The sequence below is a fragment of the Melanostigma gelatinosum genome (assembly GCF_949748355.1).
Source record: "Melanostigma gelatinosum genome assembly, chromosome: 13".
NCBI lineage: Eukaryota > Metazoa > Chordata > Actinopteri > Perciformes > Zoarcidae > Melanostigma > Melanostigma gelatinosum.
This window is the reverse complement of record NC_136646.1, coordinates 12444601-12468936: the sequence shown is the minus strand read 5'-3', so window position 1 is coordinate 12468936 and position 24336 is coordinate 12444601. Positions and strand designations below refer to the sequence as shown.

The 24336-nt window shown below is 46.4% G+C and overlaps 2 protein-coding genes across 3 annotated transcripts in view; one reads left to right on the top strand and one right to left on the bottom strand.

Annotated features, from left to right (window-relative positions):
• The window catches only part of znf385c (zinc finger protein 385C), a 113701-nt gene that overhangs the window by 88545 nt on the left and 820 nt on the right, over window positions 1-24336 (bottom strand). The gene's annotated exons all lie outside the window — the stretch shown is intronic.
• LOC306787494 (uncharacterized protein) lies at window positions 9417-12095 on the top strand. Its single transcript, XM_079282637.1, has 2 exons — window positions 9417-10813; window positions 11307-12095. Exons 1-2 carry the CDS (start codon window positions 9716-9718, stop codon window positions 11325-11327), a joined length of 1119 nt encoding a protein of 372 aa, XP_079138763.1. The 5' UTR covers window positions 9417-9715; the 3' UTR covers window positions 11328-12095.

Below are 24336 nucleotides of genomic sequence, written 5' to 3'. Positions count from 1 at the left end.
TGCGTTCACACTATGGTTACTGCTGTACGTTCCCTGTACTAAGAAAAATGGCGAAAGTACAATTTGTACACAGAGTGTTTTTTGTTTCGTTTTGGTTTTATGGCATTTTTACTTCTATTTGACAGAGGGCCGTGTAAATTGCAACAAAACGTCTGAAGGTCGGGATGGAATCCAGTCTGTTGCAATTATATGGCACGCACTATAACAACTGGGCTACCAAAGCGCACCACAGCAGTGAGTTTAATGGGGTCACACACCTTTCTGTGAAGAAAACCCATCCTCTGAGATGTCAAACGCTGTTCTACTTGTGGATGTTTTGATACTTTTACCTACACTAGGGGTGCAAGAAAATACATTTGAGTTTCACGATATCGTGTTTTCTGATACTTCCGCGATTCTCAAAAACAACACTGATTAGTAATTAACAGTTTCATGCAAATATTGGTGGCAGACAGTGGTTCAGATTGCACAAAAAGTAGTGCTATGATGTTGAATGTGACATGGACTGTGATAAACGCAAATGCAAATTTGGATACAAGATCTCTTCTTTCAGGAAGTCCTGGACAAATCACTGTTTCTTAATACCTCGCCTTTAACTGAGCTGCTTTTCTTGGTTATGAAACACAATCGAGGTGTTTTATTCGACTGTGCGCTTTATCAGTGTGCATTATCACATTCTCAAACACACAAACAGTGGGAAAAGTTTAAGTATACACATGACAGGGAGGATAAGAATATATAAAAGGCTCAATGAGACAAAATATGGACCCTTACACAGCACCAACAACAGCTGCGACATCAGGCATCCAGTACTCAGAACTAACAAAACTCTGCAGCAGCTACATCCTCTGAACCTGCTGTTCAAGAAACAAATCAGGCATCTTCTTTCCACACACAGAGACAAAGACAAAATAAGTACAGAACATGATCAGCAATCAGCAACTTGCGTGAAAAAAAGGCTTTCATTACCCTCTGCCTAATGAAACAGCACCCTCAAACGCATTGGTGTTAAATCAGGCCACTCTCCGAGAATGGACATAACATATGGGACAGCGAGGCCTAGCCCCTCCCTGTTGTGTTTGTTTTTTTGCTGGAGGTGGAGGGAAGAGGGCTCTGACAGTCATCCATGCATGCAAGGCCAGTCTGTTGGAATTGAAAGGCTGACTTGTTAATAAGCTAGGTCTTAAGTTGTTCACTCTGCTCACACTCGAAAAAGCAGATGAAGCAGAGGGAAAATTCACTGACAAAAAAAAGAAAAAAGGGGAAAAGAGTGTAAAACCTTAAAGGCGGAGAAGATTTAAACAAGATTCGTTAACGAAAGTCAGACCACTCTATATTGCTTTTTCACCTTGCGCGTCTGAGTGAATAAAGAAGTCACACATAATCTTGTACATGTCTTCGTCTTAATGCATCTTTGTGTCATTTACCATGGACTCACCCTACTGCTCACTGTGCACACTATCCCTGCAGATTCAGGGCACATGTTGGATAAGGTGAACATTTCAAACGCCCAAACGAGGACCCTTAGGTGTAGCCTACCGCACAGTCATGCATGTGCACATGTATGCACAATATGCATTTTCTTCAAGATAAGGGACAATTACTTCAGTGCTTGGCACACCTAACGAGTACAACACCATGGACAGCGCCAGAGCAGATCTAAAATATAGTTCATCTGACAACTGCACAGCTACACTTGTGAACACAAAACACAAGGATTGGATTGGTATAATATAACATATTTATGTCAGATAACTTTTAAAATTAAACACAAGGTATTTTGTCGGTGTGCATCAGTGCAGGCTGCCAGCTAAATGGTTGACTGTGACACTTTCTCTGCCACCTATTGGATATTACTGTCTGGCTGTGTTAATATGATTTTTTGTAGTACAGCATTTCCACTGTTGAGCGACTGGAAATATACTCTCGCAATTTCGGCAGACGCACTCGCACTAGAACAACTAATTCAACAGATTGTTGAGGAGAAAAAGACAGCACTGTCAGGGTCGGGGTGGGGGACTCTGCTACTTTAATAGAAACCCTCCGTTCACTTTCTTCCTCCTCTTTAACCAGAAATCACTGCCCTAATTAGCTTTTTAGATAGCACCCAACACAGCAATTAGACCTGCCTATTATTAGAAGTGCTAAACAGAGAGAGAGAGCTACATAGAATGAGAGAGAATTCACAGGAAATGTCTGACAAGGCCGCAACATGGCTGGAATTGGAACTTGAGATAAAGTGTATCGCAGTCTTCACATCTCAGGTATAGAAACACAAGTGTACACAGGCAGACACACGCAGGCGTCGGCACTGCAGTTAAAAGACGCTTCAGCTCTCGTCTGGATGAAATGTATTTTCCATTTGAGGACAAAGAAACATCTTTCCCTCTCTGTTCATATGTGGCTTGTCAAACAGCATGGATGGTGCAGGACACCAGCCGGGTAAATGGCCCAGCTGGCCACGGAGATAATCATTACACTCATTTGGAATCCACTGTGCCGTCTTCATGTCATTGAGCACCCCATGCCTTTAGAGCAGGGGTGTCAAACTCATTTACACTCTGGGCCACATCAGCATCACGGTCGCCCTCAAAGGGCCGGTTGTAACTGTAAGACTGTATAACTAACTTCTCCTAACATGTTGTTAAATAACTCTCTCTGCATTTGATTATTGTTTATTCAAGTGTACAAATATTGTACATGCAGTTATATAAATGAAAAATGATATTTAAACACATTTCTGTTATTATAACATAAATCATTTTAATTGAGGGTTAAGAAACCCACATGACTATCAAAGATCAAACTATTAAAGAAAATAACAGACAAATATCAAACACAAGTTATGACATTAACTTTGTTCAAAGCTGTTTGTGTCACCTCTCTGCATCACTAATGTTCCTCCCTGTCGTCGTCCTGCATGGCAGCTTCATCCAAGAGCTGCTCACTGAGAGTCAGGTCTGATGAACATGATAGATGATGTATCCGTGTTGTCTGTGCTTTCATCAACAGTTCATTAGAAACACAAGTACCTGCTCGTCTCTTAGCTAGCTGTGTTGTTAGATTGCTGCTAGTTCATCAACTCGGTCTGCGATGGTGTTTCTTCACAAACTGACATTTGTAAAAGTCTGTATCTGGTCGGAGCTCTGCTCACATACCTTCAGCATGCACTGGGCTGTAGCTGTGTAAATATATTCTGCTGTGATTGCATTCTGCCTTTTAATTCTTGGACAGTTTGATGTTTTTCTTGGAGGCTAAATTTAGCTCCGTGTTTGGTGTCAAAATGCCGACGTGAATTGTATCCTTCATCACCGACACGCCTCATAACACAGAAGACAGACCCGTTGTTCTCCTTGAAGCACAAACATGTATTCGCTTTCCCATCTTTCATTACATTTTCTTCCCTCTGCATCAATTTTTCTCTTCGTGGACATTTTGGGATTATTTGTCGATCTTTTTCAATCGTTGGAAAACCTCTTTTCGGGCTGTTGCCTCTCCTGTCCACCTGTTGTGATAGTTTTAATGTCGGTACACAGACAACATGCTATCTCATAATTTCGACCATGGGGATACTTTTATTATCAAGTCTAACTTTTAATTATTTTTCCAAAAAGAAAAAAAAAAAATATATATATATATATTTTTTGGTTTTGCTGGCGGATTCGTGGGCCACATAAAATGACGTGTCGGGCCGGATTCGGCCCACGGGCCTTGAGTTTGACACGTGTGCTTTAGAGCAAAACTGTCACGCTGGAGGCACGGGCAAGCTCGCGGGCCAGCCACCCAGCTGGGACAAATGTCTTCACAAGGCGATGCTTTGTCTTATTATTGACCAAACAGCAGAACATGAAGGACGGTTTGTTTTTAGTTTTCTTTACAGTCTTATTTTTTGTCATGCTCGTGGCGCGGCTGTATGGATGGCATTGTATAGATGTCAGTCTATTTAGCCTTTCTTGTGCCACCACAAGGTTGACATGTGCGGATCATCTCCCCCTCAGGATTAATTGTGATTACTGTGATAATTTACCTCCACCACCTGGTAAAAATGTCAGTTTAAAGCAGTTTTATTGATGATAATTTACACGGTTTAGGGATTTGACAAGTAACATTATTTAAAAAAAATATTATTTGTCGTTATTATTGTTTTAATTTAATGACTTAGGACTGAAATGTAGGTGTACTGACCATAGATATAAAAAGTGGGCGGAGTAAAATTGATGTCACCCATTAGTTTGTGCACTGCAGTTTTGAAGCCTTGAGTTTGTCATTTTGTCTGTCGCCATGTTGTTTTTTTGGAACCAGACATGAGAAGGTGCGGCTAAGTACAACCATATGCCGAATAAGACATTTTTAAACGACCAAAACCATTACAATTAACTTTCAGTTGTTAATGAGTTACACCAAATCAATACTCCCATCGAGTGAGAAGTAGGCTCATTTTCTCATTGACTCCGATACAATCAGACCTGTTTTTTCGCAACCAGACGAGTCACCCCCCAATGGCCATGAGTAAGATTGAAAGTCACTTCTGCATTGGCTTCCCTTTTCAGACCCAGAGGTTGACACAATAGTCCATTGGTTTAAAACCCACCCCAAATATGAAGGCCAAAGTTGAACAATTCTTTTTTGCAAAATGTATTTATTTAAAGTTGATCTGGTTTTCGATATTCATTTAGATCATTTTAGGGGGCAATTGGGCATTTGTTTACAACCTGCCTGCCTCACTGCTCAGGTTGCTTGTCCAGAACATTCATTTAATTCGTCTCTGCATCCGGACGAATCTCAAAAAATACAGATGTAACTGCTCGAAATATGTGTTAGTTCAATGTTATGAAAAGGCAGAAATATGTTGGGCAACTGGAATCTTTTAGTTTCTACAATTACTATTCTGGACGTGAATGTGAATACGAGTCAATACGCTCCCTCATTTCCACGCTTAGATACGGGAGGAGACTTTAACATCCTTCAAGAAGATCATTCAAGTTTTCACATCCTGACTGAGTACTTCAGCAACAGCAGCTTCTGATCGTTACACAATGAATGTGCGGAGTGTTTTTTCCACCTACAGCTGGTTGGTGTAGCAATTGTGACAGTACATTATTTTTTTTCAATGTTTTACAATCTTTTGCTGAATTTATTACATTGTTTCCTCCCTGTCCCCCGCCGTCTGTCACCAGCATAATAATTGCAAAGTTTCCGATGTACACGGATACACAGCCTTGGAGTCTCAATGCATCTCTTCAGACCCCCTCTGTCCATGAAAGCACAAAGCAATCCAACAGAGTGTGATATTAATGAAGAGCAAACTGTGCTTTCAATGAGGGAGCTGGCTTTATTGAGCCCTTTACAATATAATCTACAAAACAATCATGTGCGTTAGAGACAGACGAAGCAGGAGGCAGACAAAAGGAATGACCCGTCCGAACTGCTGAAATAGCACTGCAGGCTGAATGATAGGACAGCCACACCACAAAAAGAGAAGGATGGGGAGTGAAAGTGAGAAATAATGCTGTGTTGAATGGTTTATGCTCCCATTGTTGTTCTACTTTGCCAGAGAAAGCTTTCTGCATTATAATAAACTCTGGGAAAAGCATTTGCAGCATGTGAAGGCAGTTTTTTCATTGTCAACTGCATGTTTTGTGTCGGTCTGTTTTTCTGTCTAATCACCAACCACCGCCTCTTCCTCCCTCCCTCCCTCCCTCCCTCCCTCCAGTCCCTCCTCTCCTCCTCACTCCATCCTTGTTTCTGTCTCTGGGTGATGTGTCAGGGAGCAGCGAGGGGTCCAAGATATTTGCATCGGTACCTCGCCTCATTTCCTTTCCTAATGGGAGACACGGGAGCATGGCAGAAGACAGAAGTGGGGGCTGTGGGACCGGGGAGAAATAGGTGGGTGGGTGGAGGGGTTGACAGAGCAAGAGATAGACGGATAGAGAAAGAGAGACGCTCTAAATAGGACTGAATGATGAAGTGTGCTCAAGTAGGCTGGTGGGCGCTGAGGAACACATTAGCATTATAATAGCAAACAACCAGAAATTTAAATGATGCGCTTTTCCACGAGTGAGTCATTTGTAACCTAAGTGTGCTGATTAAAACCGAAGTAACACTGTGATTCATTGCTGCTCACGCTAGAAGACTGGATCAAGCTAGACAACCTCTTCTTCATCCTCCTCCTCCTCCTCTTCGAGTTGCTAGAGCTCCCCGATTCATCCACTCTGCTTCTCCTGCAATGTCGGTACTTCTACATGTGTACTTGTGTGCGCAAGCATGCGCGTGTGCTGGCGTTTTTGCGCCTTTTGGCGGTGGGCAGTCAAGCACCGCTCACTGGTTCACTTCAGTAGAGGACGACAGGCCCACACATCATCCCCATGACAACAGTACGCCTTCTTGCCAATACGAGCACCTCTACCTATCTAAGTCATTAGGCGGGCAGCCACCGATGCGTTTCCCGTTATCAGATGGTGCATAACAAGCAGCGAGAGCTTCACAGAAAAATAGGCACCGAAAACAACGAAGCAATACAGGCACATTCTGAGTGTGCTGATGATTCACAATCCGGACAGCTTAAAAGACCTGCGTGGCAGCGAATGGCGATGCTACAACAACACAGCAAAAACAGACGCAGTAGGTCATAACCCCTGCCTGCTCCCTCTCAATACTTTGGGACTCTATCACCCAGCTGCAGGAGGTGAGTTGGACCTGGGAGTATCCCTGCTTGCCAGCCATCTGGTACTGCAGTGGAATGGATTCAGCGTATGCGTGCTTCTGTTTGCAGCAGTGGATGGTTGCATGCAGGCCCCTGGGCGGGCACCACACTGTGCAGAACCTAATGCTGGCATTATTGCTCTCCAGGGGAAATGGGGTTTGTGTCACTGCACAGCTGAGCAGACTACAGACTGAAAGAGGCGGTTGCCAACTGTGTGGGTAAGGCCTAGGGCGACAGTTAGAGGAAGGAAGGCAGGCACTGTACACACCAGGACACACGCATCAGTCACAAGCGTCTGCTTTGTCACTGCATTACGACACATACAAGCGCCTCCTTTCCAAGCAACTGGAGCAGCCTTAGCCTTAATAGTGACATGCATCCGACCACATTAACCCCATGGAACCCTGTTCCACTTGGTAGAATATTCGGTCACTTTAGTGTTGTACTTCCATAAAGTTATGGTAATCACAAAAGAGAGATTATAATGGTTGAAACTGATGCAGGCAAGGCCGGGATGTTCCTCACTTTTAGACTATGGCTCAACCTTCGAAATGTCTGGATCCTTAAATTACCATGAAGTAAAACTCCCTTTGTGAAGAGACCAGTATGCTTGTTTGATGGTCTAACAGCTTTGGAATCCCCTTACCCCGACACCTTTCAAACATCTGCTTTGGGGGAATTCCTGTAATCATCGTCCGACACGTGCAACTCACTCTTTTTCAGCATGACCCGGCCCTTAGACCCTCATCACCTGGTAAATAAGTACCCACAACCTTTGAACCCCTAACCCCCAGATTGTCTTTCCAATAAAATGTCTTCAATCTCTGGTGACAGTTTTTTTCACTTGACAAAGCTCCTTCAGAGCCCCAAAAGATTATAAGGTAATAAAAATAGTATATACTTCTTTTATACAAATGTTTTACAGGCTGAGTAGTACCAATTATGACTAGTAAACAGATCTAGAATTGTGAAAACAGTGGAGTTCCCCTGTATAACTCTATAACAAATGGTACCCCAGAGTCATTCATCATTCATCCGTTGAGACGCCAAAAACAGTTTGAGGTTCCACTCCAACCCCTTAGAAGCAGATAATGGCGATTGTAGCACCTCACTCGTTCCCGGATAAAATGCCCGTCTCCTCAGTCCTCCTTTAATTGGGATTGACATTTAAATAAAGTAGTTAATGTGTGCCAAGGACAGAGTATGCCGTGTTAACAATTATAGTGATGCTTAATGGGGCATGTCAGAGCTATTTTGAGTGCATGTTGTGGGAGAAAGAATCGAGCATACTCTATTACTCAGAAACCAGAGCGTTTCCCTGAAGTGAGCCAAGGTCAGAGCCGTTTCTAGGCTAGCTGCTCATCATCTAGGCACTTCAAAACCCTGACTAAAGGCATTAACATAAACACCAACCTGGGAGAAGGCTTTTAGCATACAGAAAAGTGGCCATCGAGGATGGCATTTATGAAACACCTCTCTAGGCATGTAGAAAGGCAAGGGCTAGCAGGCTTCCGTGCAGCTGAGAAGTGCCCTCAGGGCCCCTTACTCATCTCTTTGAAAGACAGGCTGCCTCTCACTTCCCGCTCACTCTCTCTCCGATATAAAGCTCTGTAGATAGAAGACTTGAGGTCGCAGGTAGAGAGGAAGTTGCCTCAACTTGGTTGGAGCTTTTGGGCCACAGCAGACGAGAACAAACAGGCAAAAAAGCAGGCGGTACAGCACCGGCCAAAATCAGACGCAACTCTGGGGCTTGGTGTCTCAGGCTTATTTGTGGACAGGAGGGAAACTGGATGGTGTAGAGCAGGGGTCTTCAACTAAATATATATATATATATATACTGTGGCAGCCGGGGTGGGCGAGCCCAGGGAGTAGTGATGGCAGGAAGATACTACAGACTACCAGAGAGAAATGGATTGCACTTTGCACACGCTCCCTTAGTGCCAGCAGGCAATCAGCGCAACAAGGCACACCTGAGAGAGCCGGCCAGTGGAGCTTCATGGGCGGATATAAAAGGAGAAGGAAGATGTGAAGTTGGAGGAGTAACTTAGGTGAAACCATTCAAGACGGTGAGATATTGTGAGACTACTTAGCAAACGACCCTGGAACGGAAGACTACCCCAACTGGATTGCCCCCGGCTACTGACCCCTGCTTGGAGGAGAACGACGCCCCTGCCCAATCCCTGGACCGTACGAGAATTGCGCCTTGGGTATCAGACCCCGGAACTGCACCTAGACCCTTCTCTTGCTTAACGGACTTGTATTGGCTGTGTGGCTGCTGTGTCGTTACCAATACCCCAGTAAAGTATTTGATTGCCACGTCTTTAAGTCTCCGTGTCTTTATAAGTATTGCATATTGTCCAGTAACACCCCTGACCACCCCGGGGGACTGTTACAGTGGTGGAGAATGTGGGCAGTCTAACCGGCTTCTGGACAATATCTAATATTTATATTACGCGTCGTATCGACATCAAAATGTCCGCGCCCAACCCTGTGCAGGAGCTTCTCGCAGGTCTCATAGCCAGCAATGCGGAGACTCAGAGGAGGCACGAAGAGGCAATGCAGATGCAAGTACAAATGCTGCAACTTCAACAGCAAACACAACACCAACACCACCAGCAAATGGAAAAATATATGGAGTTGCAAACCAACCAACAGGAAGGGAAACGACTGGAGCGAGTGAATCCCTCGCGCTTCCTGGTTAAACAAACAGCCAGTGACGAAGTGGAAGCTTTCCTTCTGACTTTCGAAATCACTGCAAAACGTGAACAATGGCCCGAGGAACGGTGGGCAGACTTGATCGCTCCTTTTTTGACGGGCACCGCGCAACGGGCTTACCAAGACCTAGCCAATATTTCACCCGTCACCTACGCAGCACTGAAGGAGGAAGTGCTTCAGCGTAGCGGGGTGACTCTTCTGACAAAAGCGCAGCGATTTCATGAGTGGAATTATGATGCCACCCTCTCTCCAAGAGCGCAACTGTATGATATCACGCGGATCACTACCGCCTGGCTGATGTCGGAGCCCCTCTCATTTTCCCCCCTTGATCGGGTAATCATGGATAAGTTACTGAGGTCATTACCGTTTGAAGCAAAAAAATTGGCAGGACAAAAAAATCCCCGCAGTCTCGAGGAACTGACTGAGGTAATGGAGGGCTGGCAAGCGGCGCAGGCTCTGGTGCGTGGGGGAAGACCGCCCAAGATGGAAATATCCACCCGGCCCCGACTGTTGAAACATGGAGATTCCCCACGAGAGCCGGCCATGAGGACCCCTCCCGTGGAAACCCCCCAGCGCAGATCCCTGTTAACCCCCGACACCCGCAGGTGTTATGACTGTGGTGAGATGGGACATATTGCCTGGAACTGCCCACAGCGGGGGGACGCCCCCATGCCCACAGCTAGCGAGACTAGTCACCCCTGTGGACTACTGACCACCTGTTGGGCCCAACAGGGCGATTCGGCCCCACTCACCCCAGTACGAGCGAACGGGCATGACGCGGCCGCCCTGGTCGACTCCGGCAGCGCCGTCACCCTCGTCCGCCCCGACTTCGTCGAGCTACCCTACCTGAAAAGTACAGTATCAGTCACCTGTATTCACGGGGAGACCAGAGACTACCCCACCGCGATCCTAGAGCTTCACACCACCCAGGGGAAGAGCACCGGACCGGCAGGGGTGGTACCCGACCTACCGGTGGACCTCCTGATCGGAAGGGACTCCACTGTCTTCCCGGGGCTATGGAGAGGCCTGGCCAACGGGAAGAAAGCCCCACCACGAAAACCACACCGCACGCCAGGAAAGTTGTGTGGGTTTCAGGGGGCCGACCCCCTGAGCTCCACGTCCCCCCTCTCAGAAGGCGCCGCCAGCGCCGCCGTCCGGGCCGCGGAAGCCGCCATTCGTCCAGCCAGGGAGGAGGACCCTCTTCCAGCCCCCGAAGAAAGGGATCCAAGCCAGGCCAGTGAGGACGCCTGGGCTGATTTGTTCCCACTAAACCCCGAGGACCAACCCCTGCCTGCCCCTCTAGCGGGACGCTTCGGGACCGCCCAGCTGGAGGACGCCAACCTCCAAAATGCCCTGCGACAGGTGTCCGTGGTGGACGGCAAACCCATGGATGGGGTAAGACAAATAATTTACCCTCACTTTGCCATTAAAGCTAATTTGTTGTATCAAGTGGTAATGAAGGACGGGGCACCCCTTGAGTTGTTATTGGTGCCCCGCCCTTTTGTGTCGGTGGTGCTCCAGATGGCCCACACCCACCTGTTGGGGGCCCACCTGGGGGTGGAGAAAACCCTGGAAAGAATCAAGGCCCGGTTTTACTGGCCCGGGGTGAAAAAAACGGTGGAGGACTACTGCCGGAGCTGTCCTGACTGCCAGCGGGTCGCCCCCCAGCCGCACCATCGCAATCCGCTGATCCCCTTACCCATTATTTCAATTCCCTTCAGTAGGATTGCGATGGATTTGGTGGGACCCCTCCCAAGGTCCAGTAAGGGATTCCAGTACATCTTGGTGGTGCTGGATTACGCCACTCGCTACCCAGAGGCCATCCCCCTTCGGACCATGGCCACCAAAGGTATTGCCAGGGAATTAATGATGTTATTTTCTCGTGTAGGCATCCCGGACGAGATCTTGACTGATCAGGGGACCCCCTTCATGTCAAGAATCATGAGGGACCTGTGCGGGCTAATGAAGGTAAACCAGTTAAGAACGTCGGTATACCACCCGCAGACAGACGGCCTAGTAGAGAGGTTTAATCAGACCCTGAAACGGATGCTCCGGAAAGCCATGGAGGCAGACGGACGTAATTGGGATCAGCTGCTCCCTTTCCTCATGTTCTCCATTCGTGAGGTTCCCCAGGCCTCCACGGGATTTTCCCCCTTCGAGCTGTTGTACGGAAGACGGCCCCGGGGACTCCTCGACCTGGCCAAAGAGGCCTGGGAACACCAGCCATCACCCCACCGTACGCTGGTGGAACACGTGGAAGAGGTAAGAGAGAGAATGGCAACAATTTGGCCGATGGTTCGAGAACACATGGCCGAGGCCCAGACTGCCCAAGCCCGGGTCTACAATAGGGGAACCCAGCCCAGAGAATTTAGCCCGGGGGACCGAGTCCTGGTATTAGTCCCCACATCTGAGTGCAAATTCCTGGCTCGGTGGAATGGACCCTATGAAATAATGGAAAAAATAGGAGAAGTGAACTACAGGGTAAGACAACCAGGGCGACGACATCCAACAAAGGTGTATCACATTAACCTGCTAAAAAAATGGGTGGCCCGTGAGGCCCTATTTTCCCTCTCTCTCTCTTCCCCTCCCACCACAGGAAAGACGGAGGCAGTAGAGGTCCCCATGGGAGAGCAGCTGACCCCCAGCCAAAAGCAAGACCTCCGCGAGCTAGTGGACCGATTCCGGGACGTCTTCTCTCCAGAGCCGGGGTACACCGACCTCATCCACCATCACATACATACCGAACCTGGGAAGAAGGTACGTCTCAGGCCGTATCGGGTGCCAGAAGCCAGGAGGACCGCCATTGAGACAGAGGTACGCAAAATGTTGCAGGCGGACATAATCGAGCCCTCCAGAAGCGATTGGTGTAGCCCCATCGTCCTCGTCCCCAAACCTGACGGCTCAGTCAGGTTCTGCAATGACTTCCGCCAGCTCAACCAGATCTCCAAATTCGACGCCTACCCGATGCCACGAGTGGACGAGATGATCGAACGGGTAGGGAGTGCCAGATTCATTACCACCCTGGACCTCACGAAGGGCTACTGGCAAGTGGCCTTGGCCCCCGAGGCCAGAGAGAAGACAGCCTTCGCCACCCCCGAGGGGCTGTACCAGTACAAACGGCTCCCCTTCGGTCTACACGGGGCCCCACCTACCTACCAGAGGCTGATGGACCAAGTCCTTCGGCCCCACCGAGAGTATGCCGCGGCGTACCTAGACGACATCGTCGTACATGGGGAGGAGTGGGGGACCCACCTGCGTCGGGTCGACGCCGTGCTCCGAGCCCTGAGGGGAGCGGGGCTAACAGCTAACCCCAAAAAGTGTCGCCTCGGCCTCCGAGATGCGGATTACCTGGGGTACACCATTGGGCGAGGTTGCGTCAAGCCCCAGGTAGGGAAGGTCGAGGCGATCCGGGAATGGCCCCGCCCCCTCACCAAGAAACAAGTAAGGGCATTTATTGGACTGGCGAGCTATTACAGGCGATTTGTCCCCCACTTTTCCTCCCTTGCAGCTCCCCTGACGGACCTAACAGGAAACCGGCTGCCAGAGCGGATCCAGTGGACAGCAGAGACAGAGGAGGCCTTCGAGAACCTCAAGAGGGTGCTGTGTTCAGAACCAGTGTTGGTGACCCCGGACTTTGAGAAACCGTTGGTGGTCCAGACCGACGCATCAGAGACCGGGGTAGGCGCCGTCCTGGCCCAAGTACAAAATGGTGAGGAACACCCGATAACATACATCAGCAGAAAACTCTTGCCCAGGGAACAGAAATATTCCACAGTGGAAAAAGAATGCCTAGCCATCAAGTGGGCCCTGGGCGAGCTCAAATATTACTTATTGGGACGAAAGTTCACTCTGGTCACCGACCATGCCCCATTGGTATGGATGTCGAGAAATAAAGAAAATAACGCCCGGGTCACCCGCTGGTTTCTGTCTCTGCAGCCCTATGCCTTCTCTGTCGTCCACAGATCCGGTGCCGCTCACGGAAACGCCGATGCCTTGTCCCGCAGGGACGCCTGGTGTTCCTGGAGCAGTCCTCCCCCCAGGTCAGATTTAAGGGGGGGGGTGTGTGGCAGCCGGGGTGGGCGAGCCCAGGGAGTAGTGATGGCAGGAAGATACTACAGACTACCAGAGAGAAATGGATTGCACTTTGCACACGCTCCCTTAGTGCCAGCAGGCAATCAGCGCAACAAGGCACACCTGAGAGAGCCGGCCAGTGGAGCTTCATGGGCGGATATAAAAGGAGAAGGAAGATGTGAAGTTGGAGGAGTAACTTAGGTGAAACCATTCAAGACGGTGAGATATTGTGAGACTACTTAGCAAACGACCCTGGAACGGAAGACTACCCCAACTGGATTGCCCCCGGCTACTGACCCCTGCTTGGAGGAGAACGACGCCCCTGCCCAATCCCTGGACCGTACGAGAATTGCGCCTTGGGTATCAGACCCCGGAACTGCACCTAGACCCTTCTCTTGCTTAACGGACTTGTATTGGCTGTGTGGCTGCTGTGTCGTTACCAATACCCCAGTAAAGTATTTGATTGCCACGTCTTTAAGTCTCCGTGTCTTTATAAGTATTGCATATTGTCCAGTAACACCCCTGACCACCCCGGGGGACTGTTACAATACATATACACATATATTCAAGAAGCCTAGTAGTAGTAACAACGTCTCTGTGTAGTCAACTGTCACATCAATTATATTTTAACAAACTATTATTCTCAGTTTTCAAATTTAACTGGATGGATTATAAATAACACATAAATAAATGTTCTTCTCATTTCAAGTAAAATAATGGCTGGATTAAAGAATAACTGACATTACAGAAAGCTTTTGAAGAATGTGCATCTTAAAATAAAGTAATTCATTTTAGAAAAATGTATTTCACTGAATTGTCCTGCAGCTTTAAATTCAGTTCATTCAGGTGTGAAGTGATGTCAATCAAAAAGCCACAATATTATGTTTTTGTCTTCTAAAAAGAGAAATCAGTGAGCATGGACTTTATCTGTGGTTATTCTCTCTGGTAACAACATTGTTGGGACAGTGAATTCATGCGTTAGGATTCTGATCATTTTGGGCTCTTAGGTTTATTTTCTGTCTTCATTTAGATGTGAGTGGGTACGTTTGTTCAAAAGAGTTGTGCTTTGTCTCGTAGTGTCGCTTCATTTGCCGCTTTTATCAACAGTTACGGTTTTTGAACATATGACACACTGCCTGTGGGAAGAATTAACATAGAAGAGTCTGTTCATTCTTGCTTATAAATTATATTCTCTCTGAACACGTTTCTCTTTTTGGAGAACTGGTATATTTATCAATACTAGTAATCAATAAAACATCTGTACGGTTCCCTTTTTTACCAGCTTGTTCCTGCCCAGCTTTTTGAACACTTAACAAATGGCATTAATATTAGTATTAGCCAACAGCAAGACATTAATGAAAACTACATGGTGCCATGATTGCTGCTGACTCTGGCATCTGTCTGACTGTCTGTGGGAGTGGGTGGATAAACAATGCTTCATTTACTTGCACAGTGAGTTTGATATTTTCTCTTCATATTTCATCTTAATTCATGGAATAATTATTTTTCCTAAACTCAAAATAAAAATAATTAGCTCAAGCTCCACCCTCAGGCTCCACCAGCACGGAGCCAGTTTGCATGAATTGTGTTTCATTTAGTACACGTGTGTGTGCATTGTGACCTCATGATCACATAGGCTTGTTGTCAAACTAGGCTAAGGCTACTCCTGTTAGGCTGTATATGGGTGAGCTTGGGAGCGGAGCAGCGAGTGTGCTCTGATCGCGCGCTATTTTAATAAAGTATCGGCACTAAAAATATGCAAAATCGTATCGTTTTTAACGTACAGGTACCACGGTACCTTTTTAGTATCGATACACCGTGCAACCCTACCGGTTAAAGTACAAACTCGCTGCCTAATATATGTGTGATTCCGAAATATCGATTTTAAGTCCTGGGTCCGGATGCAACTGCGTCTGGGTCCGGATCCGGGCCGCGGCCCGCCAGTTAGAGACCCCTGGTGTAGAGAGAGGGCTGTGAAAGACGGAGGTGGAGGGGGAAGTCGAATATACAGAAATACAGAGCTCCAATGTGTGTCCTCCCCACCAATCCCGTCCTCCTGCCTTCATCCCTCTGAGGCTCCAGTGTGCTCCTGTGTCCCGGGCCAGAGGGGGAACAGGGCTCCTCTCTGTGTTTTCCGAACCTTGCGAGGGGTCAGTCTCCCTGCAGGCGGTTTTCACTGCATGCTTTTGGGGTTAGGTGTGAGCCCAGGCCAGAGGAGGCCTGTGTGTTCCTGTGCCACAGAAACGTTTACAGTGAAGGAGGAGTGCCTTGATATAGGCTGTGAAGTGGGCAGGCTGTCGAGATCCAGCAGAGGCAATGACTGAGCACAGTGTTGAGAATATTAAATAAATTCTATGCGCCAGATACCTTTCCATCCTGCTGTCGAGAGGATTTTATGCAAACGTGAGAAATAGCCTTCCTGTTTGCTCCAAATGGCAACGTTGCTAAAATTAAGGGAGAAGAAAAATGAAAAGCGTTGATCATTTCGTCATGTCGTGGTGCCCTACTGATATTTTTCATACTGTCTTGACACATTCAACAATAATTGGTTGGCTAAATACTGGATTTAATAGTCAAATTATTCCACATTTAAGTGAAAGGCTTCCATCCAAATGTATTTATTACGTTATAAAATGTGAGCTATACTGTGTTTACATCAGCAGGAGTTATGCAAATGTACTCAAAGAGATGTAACAAGACTCCACAATTAAACAAGCACCTGTAACTCTGCAACAGCGCAGCGTTTGAATGCCGCTACCAGCCTCAGATTGCATGAACTGTATGTTATTTAAATGAATGAACGACTTCTCCGTCCACACAAACCAGTCTTCTCCACCCATTGAAAGAGGGGAATAACATGCAACAAGGGTCTCAGCTGGATTCATGTTGTTGACATTGTTTGGTGTTTCAAGAAAATCAACCAAAAAATAGCGACGTGAACAAACACCATGCTGGACATTTTGGGACGTATGCTTATTCCCTTTCTAGTGGACAATTAGATGAGAAGATCAATACCACCCTCATAGCGAGGGGCTACTGTGTGCAGTGGCTCATTTCCCAAAAATGTCAAACTTATCCTTTAAAAGCGGCTCGTGTATTTAATGCACTTGTTCTTGAGCCAACAGACATTGGAATATATTTGATAAATGACAATCTACTTTTTATAAATAGCATAATAAAATGTTCAACGACATCTCATTGATGTTCGTCGGTTGTGTGTGTTTTCTTCTTCCAGTGTCAGTTTGAATTGATGGCTCAAGCTTACACTGTATTACGCACGATATTGGTGTGAGGATTTAATGGATTTCTGATATCTATGAATAATCAGCCCCGATTACTCTTCAGGCCTGCGCTCACTCAAATAACCCTCGGGGAGTGGGCTTAAATAAAACCCTGTAATTGACCAATGTTGCATAAGTTATTTATGACATGGACATTTTTACCAATGAAGGTGGACAAGGAAATTTCATTCGGATCTATTTTGATTTCGTCACATTTATGTGTGCAATGGATGAAAACCTAAACTAAATTCATGCCCTCCACAAGTCCATGTCTGCAAGTGTGTATTTATTGTGTGTATGGGAGAAAGAGAAAGTGATGAGCAGCCCTCAGGTTCTCTTGTTCAAATGTCCCCTCCTGTGTTTACCTGCAAGAGTGTGTTCCCTTTCACTACAGCGGTCTCTAGCTGTTGATTTATTTCGGACTTTTGTGGTTCAATTTGGCTTTGAAGAAGAAGAGTGTTTTGATTCATGCGGCGTTTCTTAAAACAGAGTCACTGAGGTGTCCCCTGGGCTGCAGATCCTCTTCATACCACTGGGAGAATTAGCCCGGAGACACAATCAGCTCCCCTCGGGTTGTTTGGTATTCTGTATGTCAGGTCTGCCAACTGTAACAACTAAGACTGAAGAAACAACAAAAAGTATACATCAAGTCTTTGAAGATCATGTTTGTGTAAAGATATTACACAAATGTTACATAAAGCATAGAAAGCATAATTCTGCAATCAACATTTGCGCAGATGGTTTGAGTGAAACATCTCAAATGCACCGACAACAATGTTTCTACAGAAACACGTCCTTTTAAATAGAGTGTCCAGCAGACAGTTATTCGTGCGAAGCAGAGGTGGGCTGTGTGAAAGCATCTTCTAATACAATGTTGTTGTTTCAGGAAGCCTTCAAAGTCAGTATCTTTACTTTCCTCTCTCACTACCCAAGGTTTGGCAGAACAGACTAAGTGTGGCTCTTCCAGAGAGCAGGTATATCCATTCCTCCCCTCTCTTTATCTTTTGCGGTGCCCCCTCTCTGACAGCGGCGTCGTTACAATTGTTACCCCAACCCCAGCCACCTCTGTTTTGTCAGCAAAAAATGCTCCGGGAAGCGGAGCGCTGAAAGACGCTCCTTCTTCTCTTCACTGAGTGGGGGAAAAATATACGGTTCAATTATAGTGGCTGTCAGGCCCGTATGAGTTTGTGATGGCCTGAGCTGAGCTGGGGGTGGAAGATAAAGTCAACTGATGTAGTGGAGCGCTGTGGGGATATAGCTTTGCTGCGTCATTAATGCAACACAGCAAGAGAAATCTACAAAATTCAAAAACTTGACGGTGAAAAGTTTGCAATGAGTCAGTGGTAGAAACAGTCTTATTCAACTCGGGGTGTACTGTAGAAGCACTGACTCACCAAACAGGTAAAACTGGAGAGAGACAGGGAATCAATGTAGTTAACACAAGTGATTTAGTGGATGAGTGAGTCGATGTGCGTGTGAGTTAAGAGCTGATGTCTCGGCTGCTGCAGGGCTGAGAGGGATTTTCAACTGGAGGAGGTGGAGCTAATGTGGGATCTCGAAGAGCAGAGAGCTGCCCTTGCTTTTTCACCCACTCTCAGTCCACCGCTTCGACACAGATGATAAGAGGCCCCTAAGCAGCGTGCAAAGGCACATAACCCACACACACACTTGTGCAATGCAGAAAAAAAACCCACCTCAGCTATCAATGAGGAGGAAGATAGGAGACGATACCGCAGGACAAAAAGCACACACACAAACGGCACAAACTGTGAAAGAACACTGAGACTCAACAAGGTCAGTTTCCTAGAGCTGCTTAGCCCATTTACACTATGGCCAGAGGATGATAATCTGACTTTTAATCAATGGCCAGGCCACCACTGATTTGCTAAGCCCCAGTTCAGTGTGAGGAGGTGGCAGTCCTGAATAAAAGAGGAGCTGAATGATATCGGGGATTCTGAGTCTGCTGCGACGTCAATAGCGGCATCACAGCATCACCATCAGGCTATCTGGGGCGACCTGAGGCCATCAATCAATATCCAGCCTCCTCTCCTCACAGTCGGCACGGTTCAATACGAGACACAGTAAAACAACAGCGTGTGCCGTAGATCCAGCCCTCCAGACGGTGGAGGTTACTGTGATCAGCATGGATTAGATGTCTTTTCAGCCTGATCAATGAGAGATCGAGGTGGGGGTTGGTCGGGTGGAGGAAGCTTTGGTGCCACCTCCTGCGGGCTGTAATGACTCAGATAGCTGGTATGTGGAGCTGCGGGAGGCAGAAGAGGAGCCGTTTGCCGAGCAGGGGATGAAACAGATGCGGCTTCGTGTTCAACAGCAGGCTTGAGCAAAAGAACTGTTAACATTCTGAACTTAGAGGGAAAAAACAGATTGTGGACTCTTTGACAATCGTTCATCAATCATCAACAATAGACATTGGACCCAAAATGAGTGTTACTGTGATGGAAAGATGTGACTCACAGGTACAGACCATAACAAGTTCACCTCAAGCCCTGGATAGCTGAATGTAGAAATGATGACACATAGCTGCTGATCTGAATATCTATGGGCTGCCTGTCTTAGCTGATGGCTGCTTTGTGTACCATATTTATCATCTGCTACTTTTTCACATTTGACAGCAAATGGCTTTTCAGATCTTCAGGTATTTTCTCAGAAACCTTCTTCGCCGATCAGGCATGTATACAGTCGGCCACCATGTTTATTTATTTCAATTCCAAGCTTTATGTACTTCCAGTGAGATCAAAGTCAGTCTTTCAGAGGGTAGAAAAAGTAACACAAGATCGGAGTTCATCTAGAGTTTGACAAGGGTCCTCAGAAGCAATAGCATCAGTGATTGTTTTCATCATACCTGACTTGTGAAGAAAACTACTGAACTATAGCTCTTCAATGCAGACAAAATACTAGATATTGTTTGGGCCAAAGCCAAAGCAAAGTCAGGACAAATTGTGCTTAAATATACAATATAATTCAAAAGCTTTTAGAGCGCAGGGCAATTCTGAAATTTAACCTCAGAATAATCCCTGGCAGCTAAATGATTTGACTGAAACTAATGCATTTCATTCATTCCGATTGAGCAAACAAACAAAAAAATTATACTATTTATAGTTAATATTTTTCACTGCAGCACTGCCTTCATAATTCTTGCCATTACAATCCTGGCAGTGGAAAGCCTGCAAAGTGATGAGGACAAGAGCTCAACACACACACGGTCCGAGACTGAGAAATAGTCTTCTCAGCTGTAAATAATCTTGACACGGAGAAAGCAAATGAGCAACCCTCTCCCTTCTGTCAATATTAATGACTATTATGCCCTTCAGCAAGGCAATTAACCCGCGACAGCTCCGGCAGCCGAGCTCCACTGGCAGACTGCGGTTGTGTTGGGCATGCTACATGTGTGACTGCGTGCAACTGAATGAATGAGTGTATGTGAAACGAGAAGTTGTTGTTGGGGGGAAACAGCCATGCTTCAACCCATAGCTACACAAATACATGGAAAAGACGACACCAGATACCACACACAATATCTGCATATTCATGAAAGCGATATACAACTGCATGTTTCTGATCAAACGACTTTAGCCACCACCCTTCCTGCTGGAGTGCAGTTGGGGCCCCAACAAGCGGCCTATTTAGCACTTGTTGTTGTTGTGCGGAGTGTTTGGGGAGGTTTACCTGGCCGAACACACCGAGCCAGTGTTTAACCCCGGAGCACCGTCACTCACTCAGCAGCTCAGTAGCATAAACGCACCACTGTGTGTGCATGGACGTGTTTGTGTAGGGGAGTGCGTGGCTCCAACACTGGGGCCACTGTCGGTGTGAGTCATTACACAGGTGTGAGTGCGCATGAAGTAAAGGCTCGTGGCACTGAGGCGGACTTCTGTTAACGAGGAGTATAATATATAATAAGTATAGTATATATAATAATTCATCGACCTTCAGAATTAACGTTTCTCAACACCAGACACCCACTGGACATACAGTTGGGAAACAGCACGCTAGCTCGTTCAATCTTGTCTCGTTTGCAGTCTGATGAACCGTAAATTAATCGGATTCAGTTGGCCATATTTTACATTTGACATGGTTTTCAAGGCATTCGTCATACGGAAGTGGCCATGTTTCATCTGAAGTTGGTTGAAAAATATGCAACCTGGCCTCCCCAGGGTCAGTGGTGTCACTTCTCGAGCTCCCCGCTGAGGAGCAGGCAGCCTCTGCTGATTCTATCCCCGGGGTTGTGCACCTGCAATTGGACATGCCAGTCTGCCAGGCAGGGGGACTGGAGGAGGGAAGGGGGCACCACGGGAAAAAGGGCAGCTCTGCATGCCACCCTGTCTCTGCCACATCAAGCTTCACACAGGGCACCAACCAAGGCCGAAGGAGGGACTTATGGGTTGATGGGACATCACCTCACCGTTGCTCCTTCAGGCAGATAGAGACAGCAAGGCCGGAAGGACCAGTGTTGATGCCTTTTTAATTGAGATTTTAAATTTTCATTTTACCTGTCATGCAAAGCCCTGCACTGCTTCACCCCTCGAGTGTGGCAGGGAAATGTATAATTGATCAAGCTTTCTTGTTAAAATCATTTGTGAGACAACATCTGAATTGATAAGAAATGTGGGAATTTTTCAGCACTTTTGAGCAACCCTGAGCAACCCCCAAAAGACATGTTCAACTAAATAAAATGCAGCGGAGAGAACCAAACAGTGACTTTAAAAAAAAGTGCCTGAGAGTCTGGATGTTCTTGGTTTCATTTAAAATGAATTGCTTGTGTACTTCACATTGACAACCATCAGCTATGACAGAGCTGTTCCGCCATGACGGGACAGTGAAGTCCTCCAGTGCCATGCTTCCCCCAGCTTAACCCCAGCAAGTGCGTTACAGTTTTAGCACAAAACTTTTTGGAGAATCCAACTGAAGGTCACTGTGAGAGAGAGCGAGAGAGAGAGAGAGAGAGAGAGAGAGCGAGAGAGAGAGAGAGAGAGAGAGCGAGAGCGAGAGCGAGAGCGAGAGCGAGAGCGAGAGCGAGAGCGAGAGCGAGAGCGAGAGAGACAGAGAGAGAGAGAGAGAGAGAGAGAGAGAGAGAGAGAGAGAGAGCGAGAGCGAGAGAGACAGAGAGAGAGAGAGAGAGAGAGAGAGAGAGAGAGAGAGAGAGAGAGAGAGAGTGTATACATTCAGTCTTGGAGCTCACGGCTCCTGCTGTGTGTGTTGCTCGGTGTGAGCGGGCCGGTCACCGTGGCTCAGCGGGTGATTCCGTAGATAGCAGCAGTAAGGAGGAGGATCAAAAGAAGGTCAAAGCAAAATAGCGAGAGGCCACTTGAAGAGCAGACGAGCAAAATCACAGGGAAAATGGTATGGTGAGAGGCAGCGATATAATACTACACACAAATACAGCCACATAACCTTGATTATATTGCAGACTTTTAGTCTTCCTTGCTGATTTAAAAATATGTATTTCATCTGTTTATTTACACATGTATAAGGGGAGGGGGGTTCTGGATACTTGTTTGTATGTCTATCATTTAAAACAGACATTTGGGTGTATACATAATGTAATATACATAATGTTGTGCGGGTGAGCCTCAGGCAGGCCTGGTAGCCGTGCAACCTGACCCTGATCTGTGGGAGATGAGAAGAAGGCTGGAGAAAAAAAAGAGTCCTTCTCAAGACGCTGAGAGGAAGACGTTGTGCTTTACCCCGCACCGTGGTCACTGTGAACCACTCAGCGTTACGTCTATGAAGACGCTTGTCAAAAACTCCTTACACTTATCTCCATCAAGATACGTGTGCTCGGATGTGGAAGCATCTCTATACGTGCCCTCTCGCTCTTTCTCCACTCTTTTCTCTTCATGCAGGCATTGGGTACATGTTTACATTTTCCCCTTCATATGAGCTTTACCACAAAGTAACACGAACAATCTCAGATAACCGTCTCCAAAAAGCCAGTCCTTACGATTCCCAAAGAGGACAGAATGCGGAGTGCAGCCCCAGACTGAGCCCCAGACGGAGCCCTTTCTGTCAAATGACCCGGTGAGATGAATACGTGTCTTCAGCACTGAGCACTACAACAAGCATGAAGACACTTTATTGCATTATGCCAGGGCATGTTTCAGTGCAGGTTGTAATGTTGTTTCAGATGCATTCTTTACAGCGTATTTACATTTATTCCACTAAATTCCTGTATCATGTTTTATAGTGTTTGCATATAGGCACACCCACACTCTAGCAATAGGATAAAGGTGTGGGTGGGATTTTGTGGAATATTGGGGTTCTCTCTCTCTCTCTCTCTCTCTATTTGACCACACCCAAATTCAAAACACACTTTGAACTTCTAGGTGGCTTTGGGGTAGTGTGAGACAGACATGTATTTAGTAAGGAATCAGAGCGACACTTGTACACTAAAGCACTTTTGTAAAGTACTTGTTTCCCTCCACGGTGGCAAAACACGTTGCAAGGTTATTATCCTTTTTCTGTACAGTAAATCAAATCAGTGACAGAAAACATTACAAATGCAATGTTACTGCTCTGTGCATTTTATCGTTTCTCACCAAGAACTCAAACAGGTTATGTATGTCCACAGTCATTATGTTGCTGTACTCCTGAAACCAAAGAATCCAGAACGACTCATGACAAACATGTGCACAGCACCATAAAACACCATCTCCTCTTGTATACGTCCACAAGTTTCGGTACAACTTCTCAAATACCGAACTCCCTCTGACAAAATATTTTTTTTGAAATGAAAAACAAAAATAACTGTGAGAAAGTTATTGCTCACTTGATCATGACAGCAAGACAGATCGCAGCATTTATCAGCCAGGGCCATTCAGGGGGAGCAGCCAGCTCGAAAAGGCACAGACCATAAATAAAGTCAGTGCAGAGAGAGCAGCCAAACTATGTCAATTTCTTCAGTCAACCGTGTGATATTCCACTTGATTTATTCAACCTTTTACTTGTTACAGCTACTGAGCACCGGGTTTACAGCAAAAGAGGTGTTGAGTAGCGACAGTTTCACACACTCCACAATAGACCTGCTCGCTTTAGGAGGACGGACTCTGATTCCAACATCTGTACACTAACATACCCTCTCTGTACCGTTGTGATTGAAAAATGTACTTTTTTTTTTATCAAAGCACTGCCAGCACTGAAGAAATAGACATGTCAAAATTCAACATTTTCTCCCGGAGCAGAAAGCGTTTAAATCTGTCATTATCGGTGCCCGTCGATATTCAGTGTGTGTGTGTGTGTGTGTGTGTGTGTGTGTGTGTGCGTGTGTGCGTGTTTAGAATTAATGCTTTTCATGAAAGCACATCCAAGAGGTACATGTCCCAGGATCTTGCATGCAAAGTCGAATTGGTGGCCACTTTAAAAGGTAATGAACCCTGAACTTCCAGTCGGTTATAAGATGTAGCTGTATGCCCATCAGCAGCACAGGAGGACGTAATAGCACACAGTGTTCAGTCAACATTTTACAAAGCTAATGGGTAATATTACCCGAATACTAATTCCTGTTATCAAAGGTGAGAGAAACACTACAATGTCTGATAAGGTCACTAA

What these genes read in the sequence shown, in the direction of transcription:
- LOC306787494 (XM_079282637.1), top strand. Translation starts at nt 9,716, where the DNA reads ATGTCGGAGCCCCTCTCATTTTCCCCCCTTGATCGGGTAATCATGGAT. An exon ending in ACGGCAAACCCATGGATGGG is followed by an intron (nt 10,814 to 11,306) that starts GTAAGACAAATA and finishes TTTCTCGTGTAG; the next exon opens with GCATCCCGGACGAGATCTTG.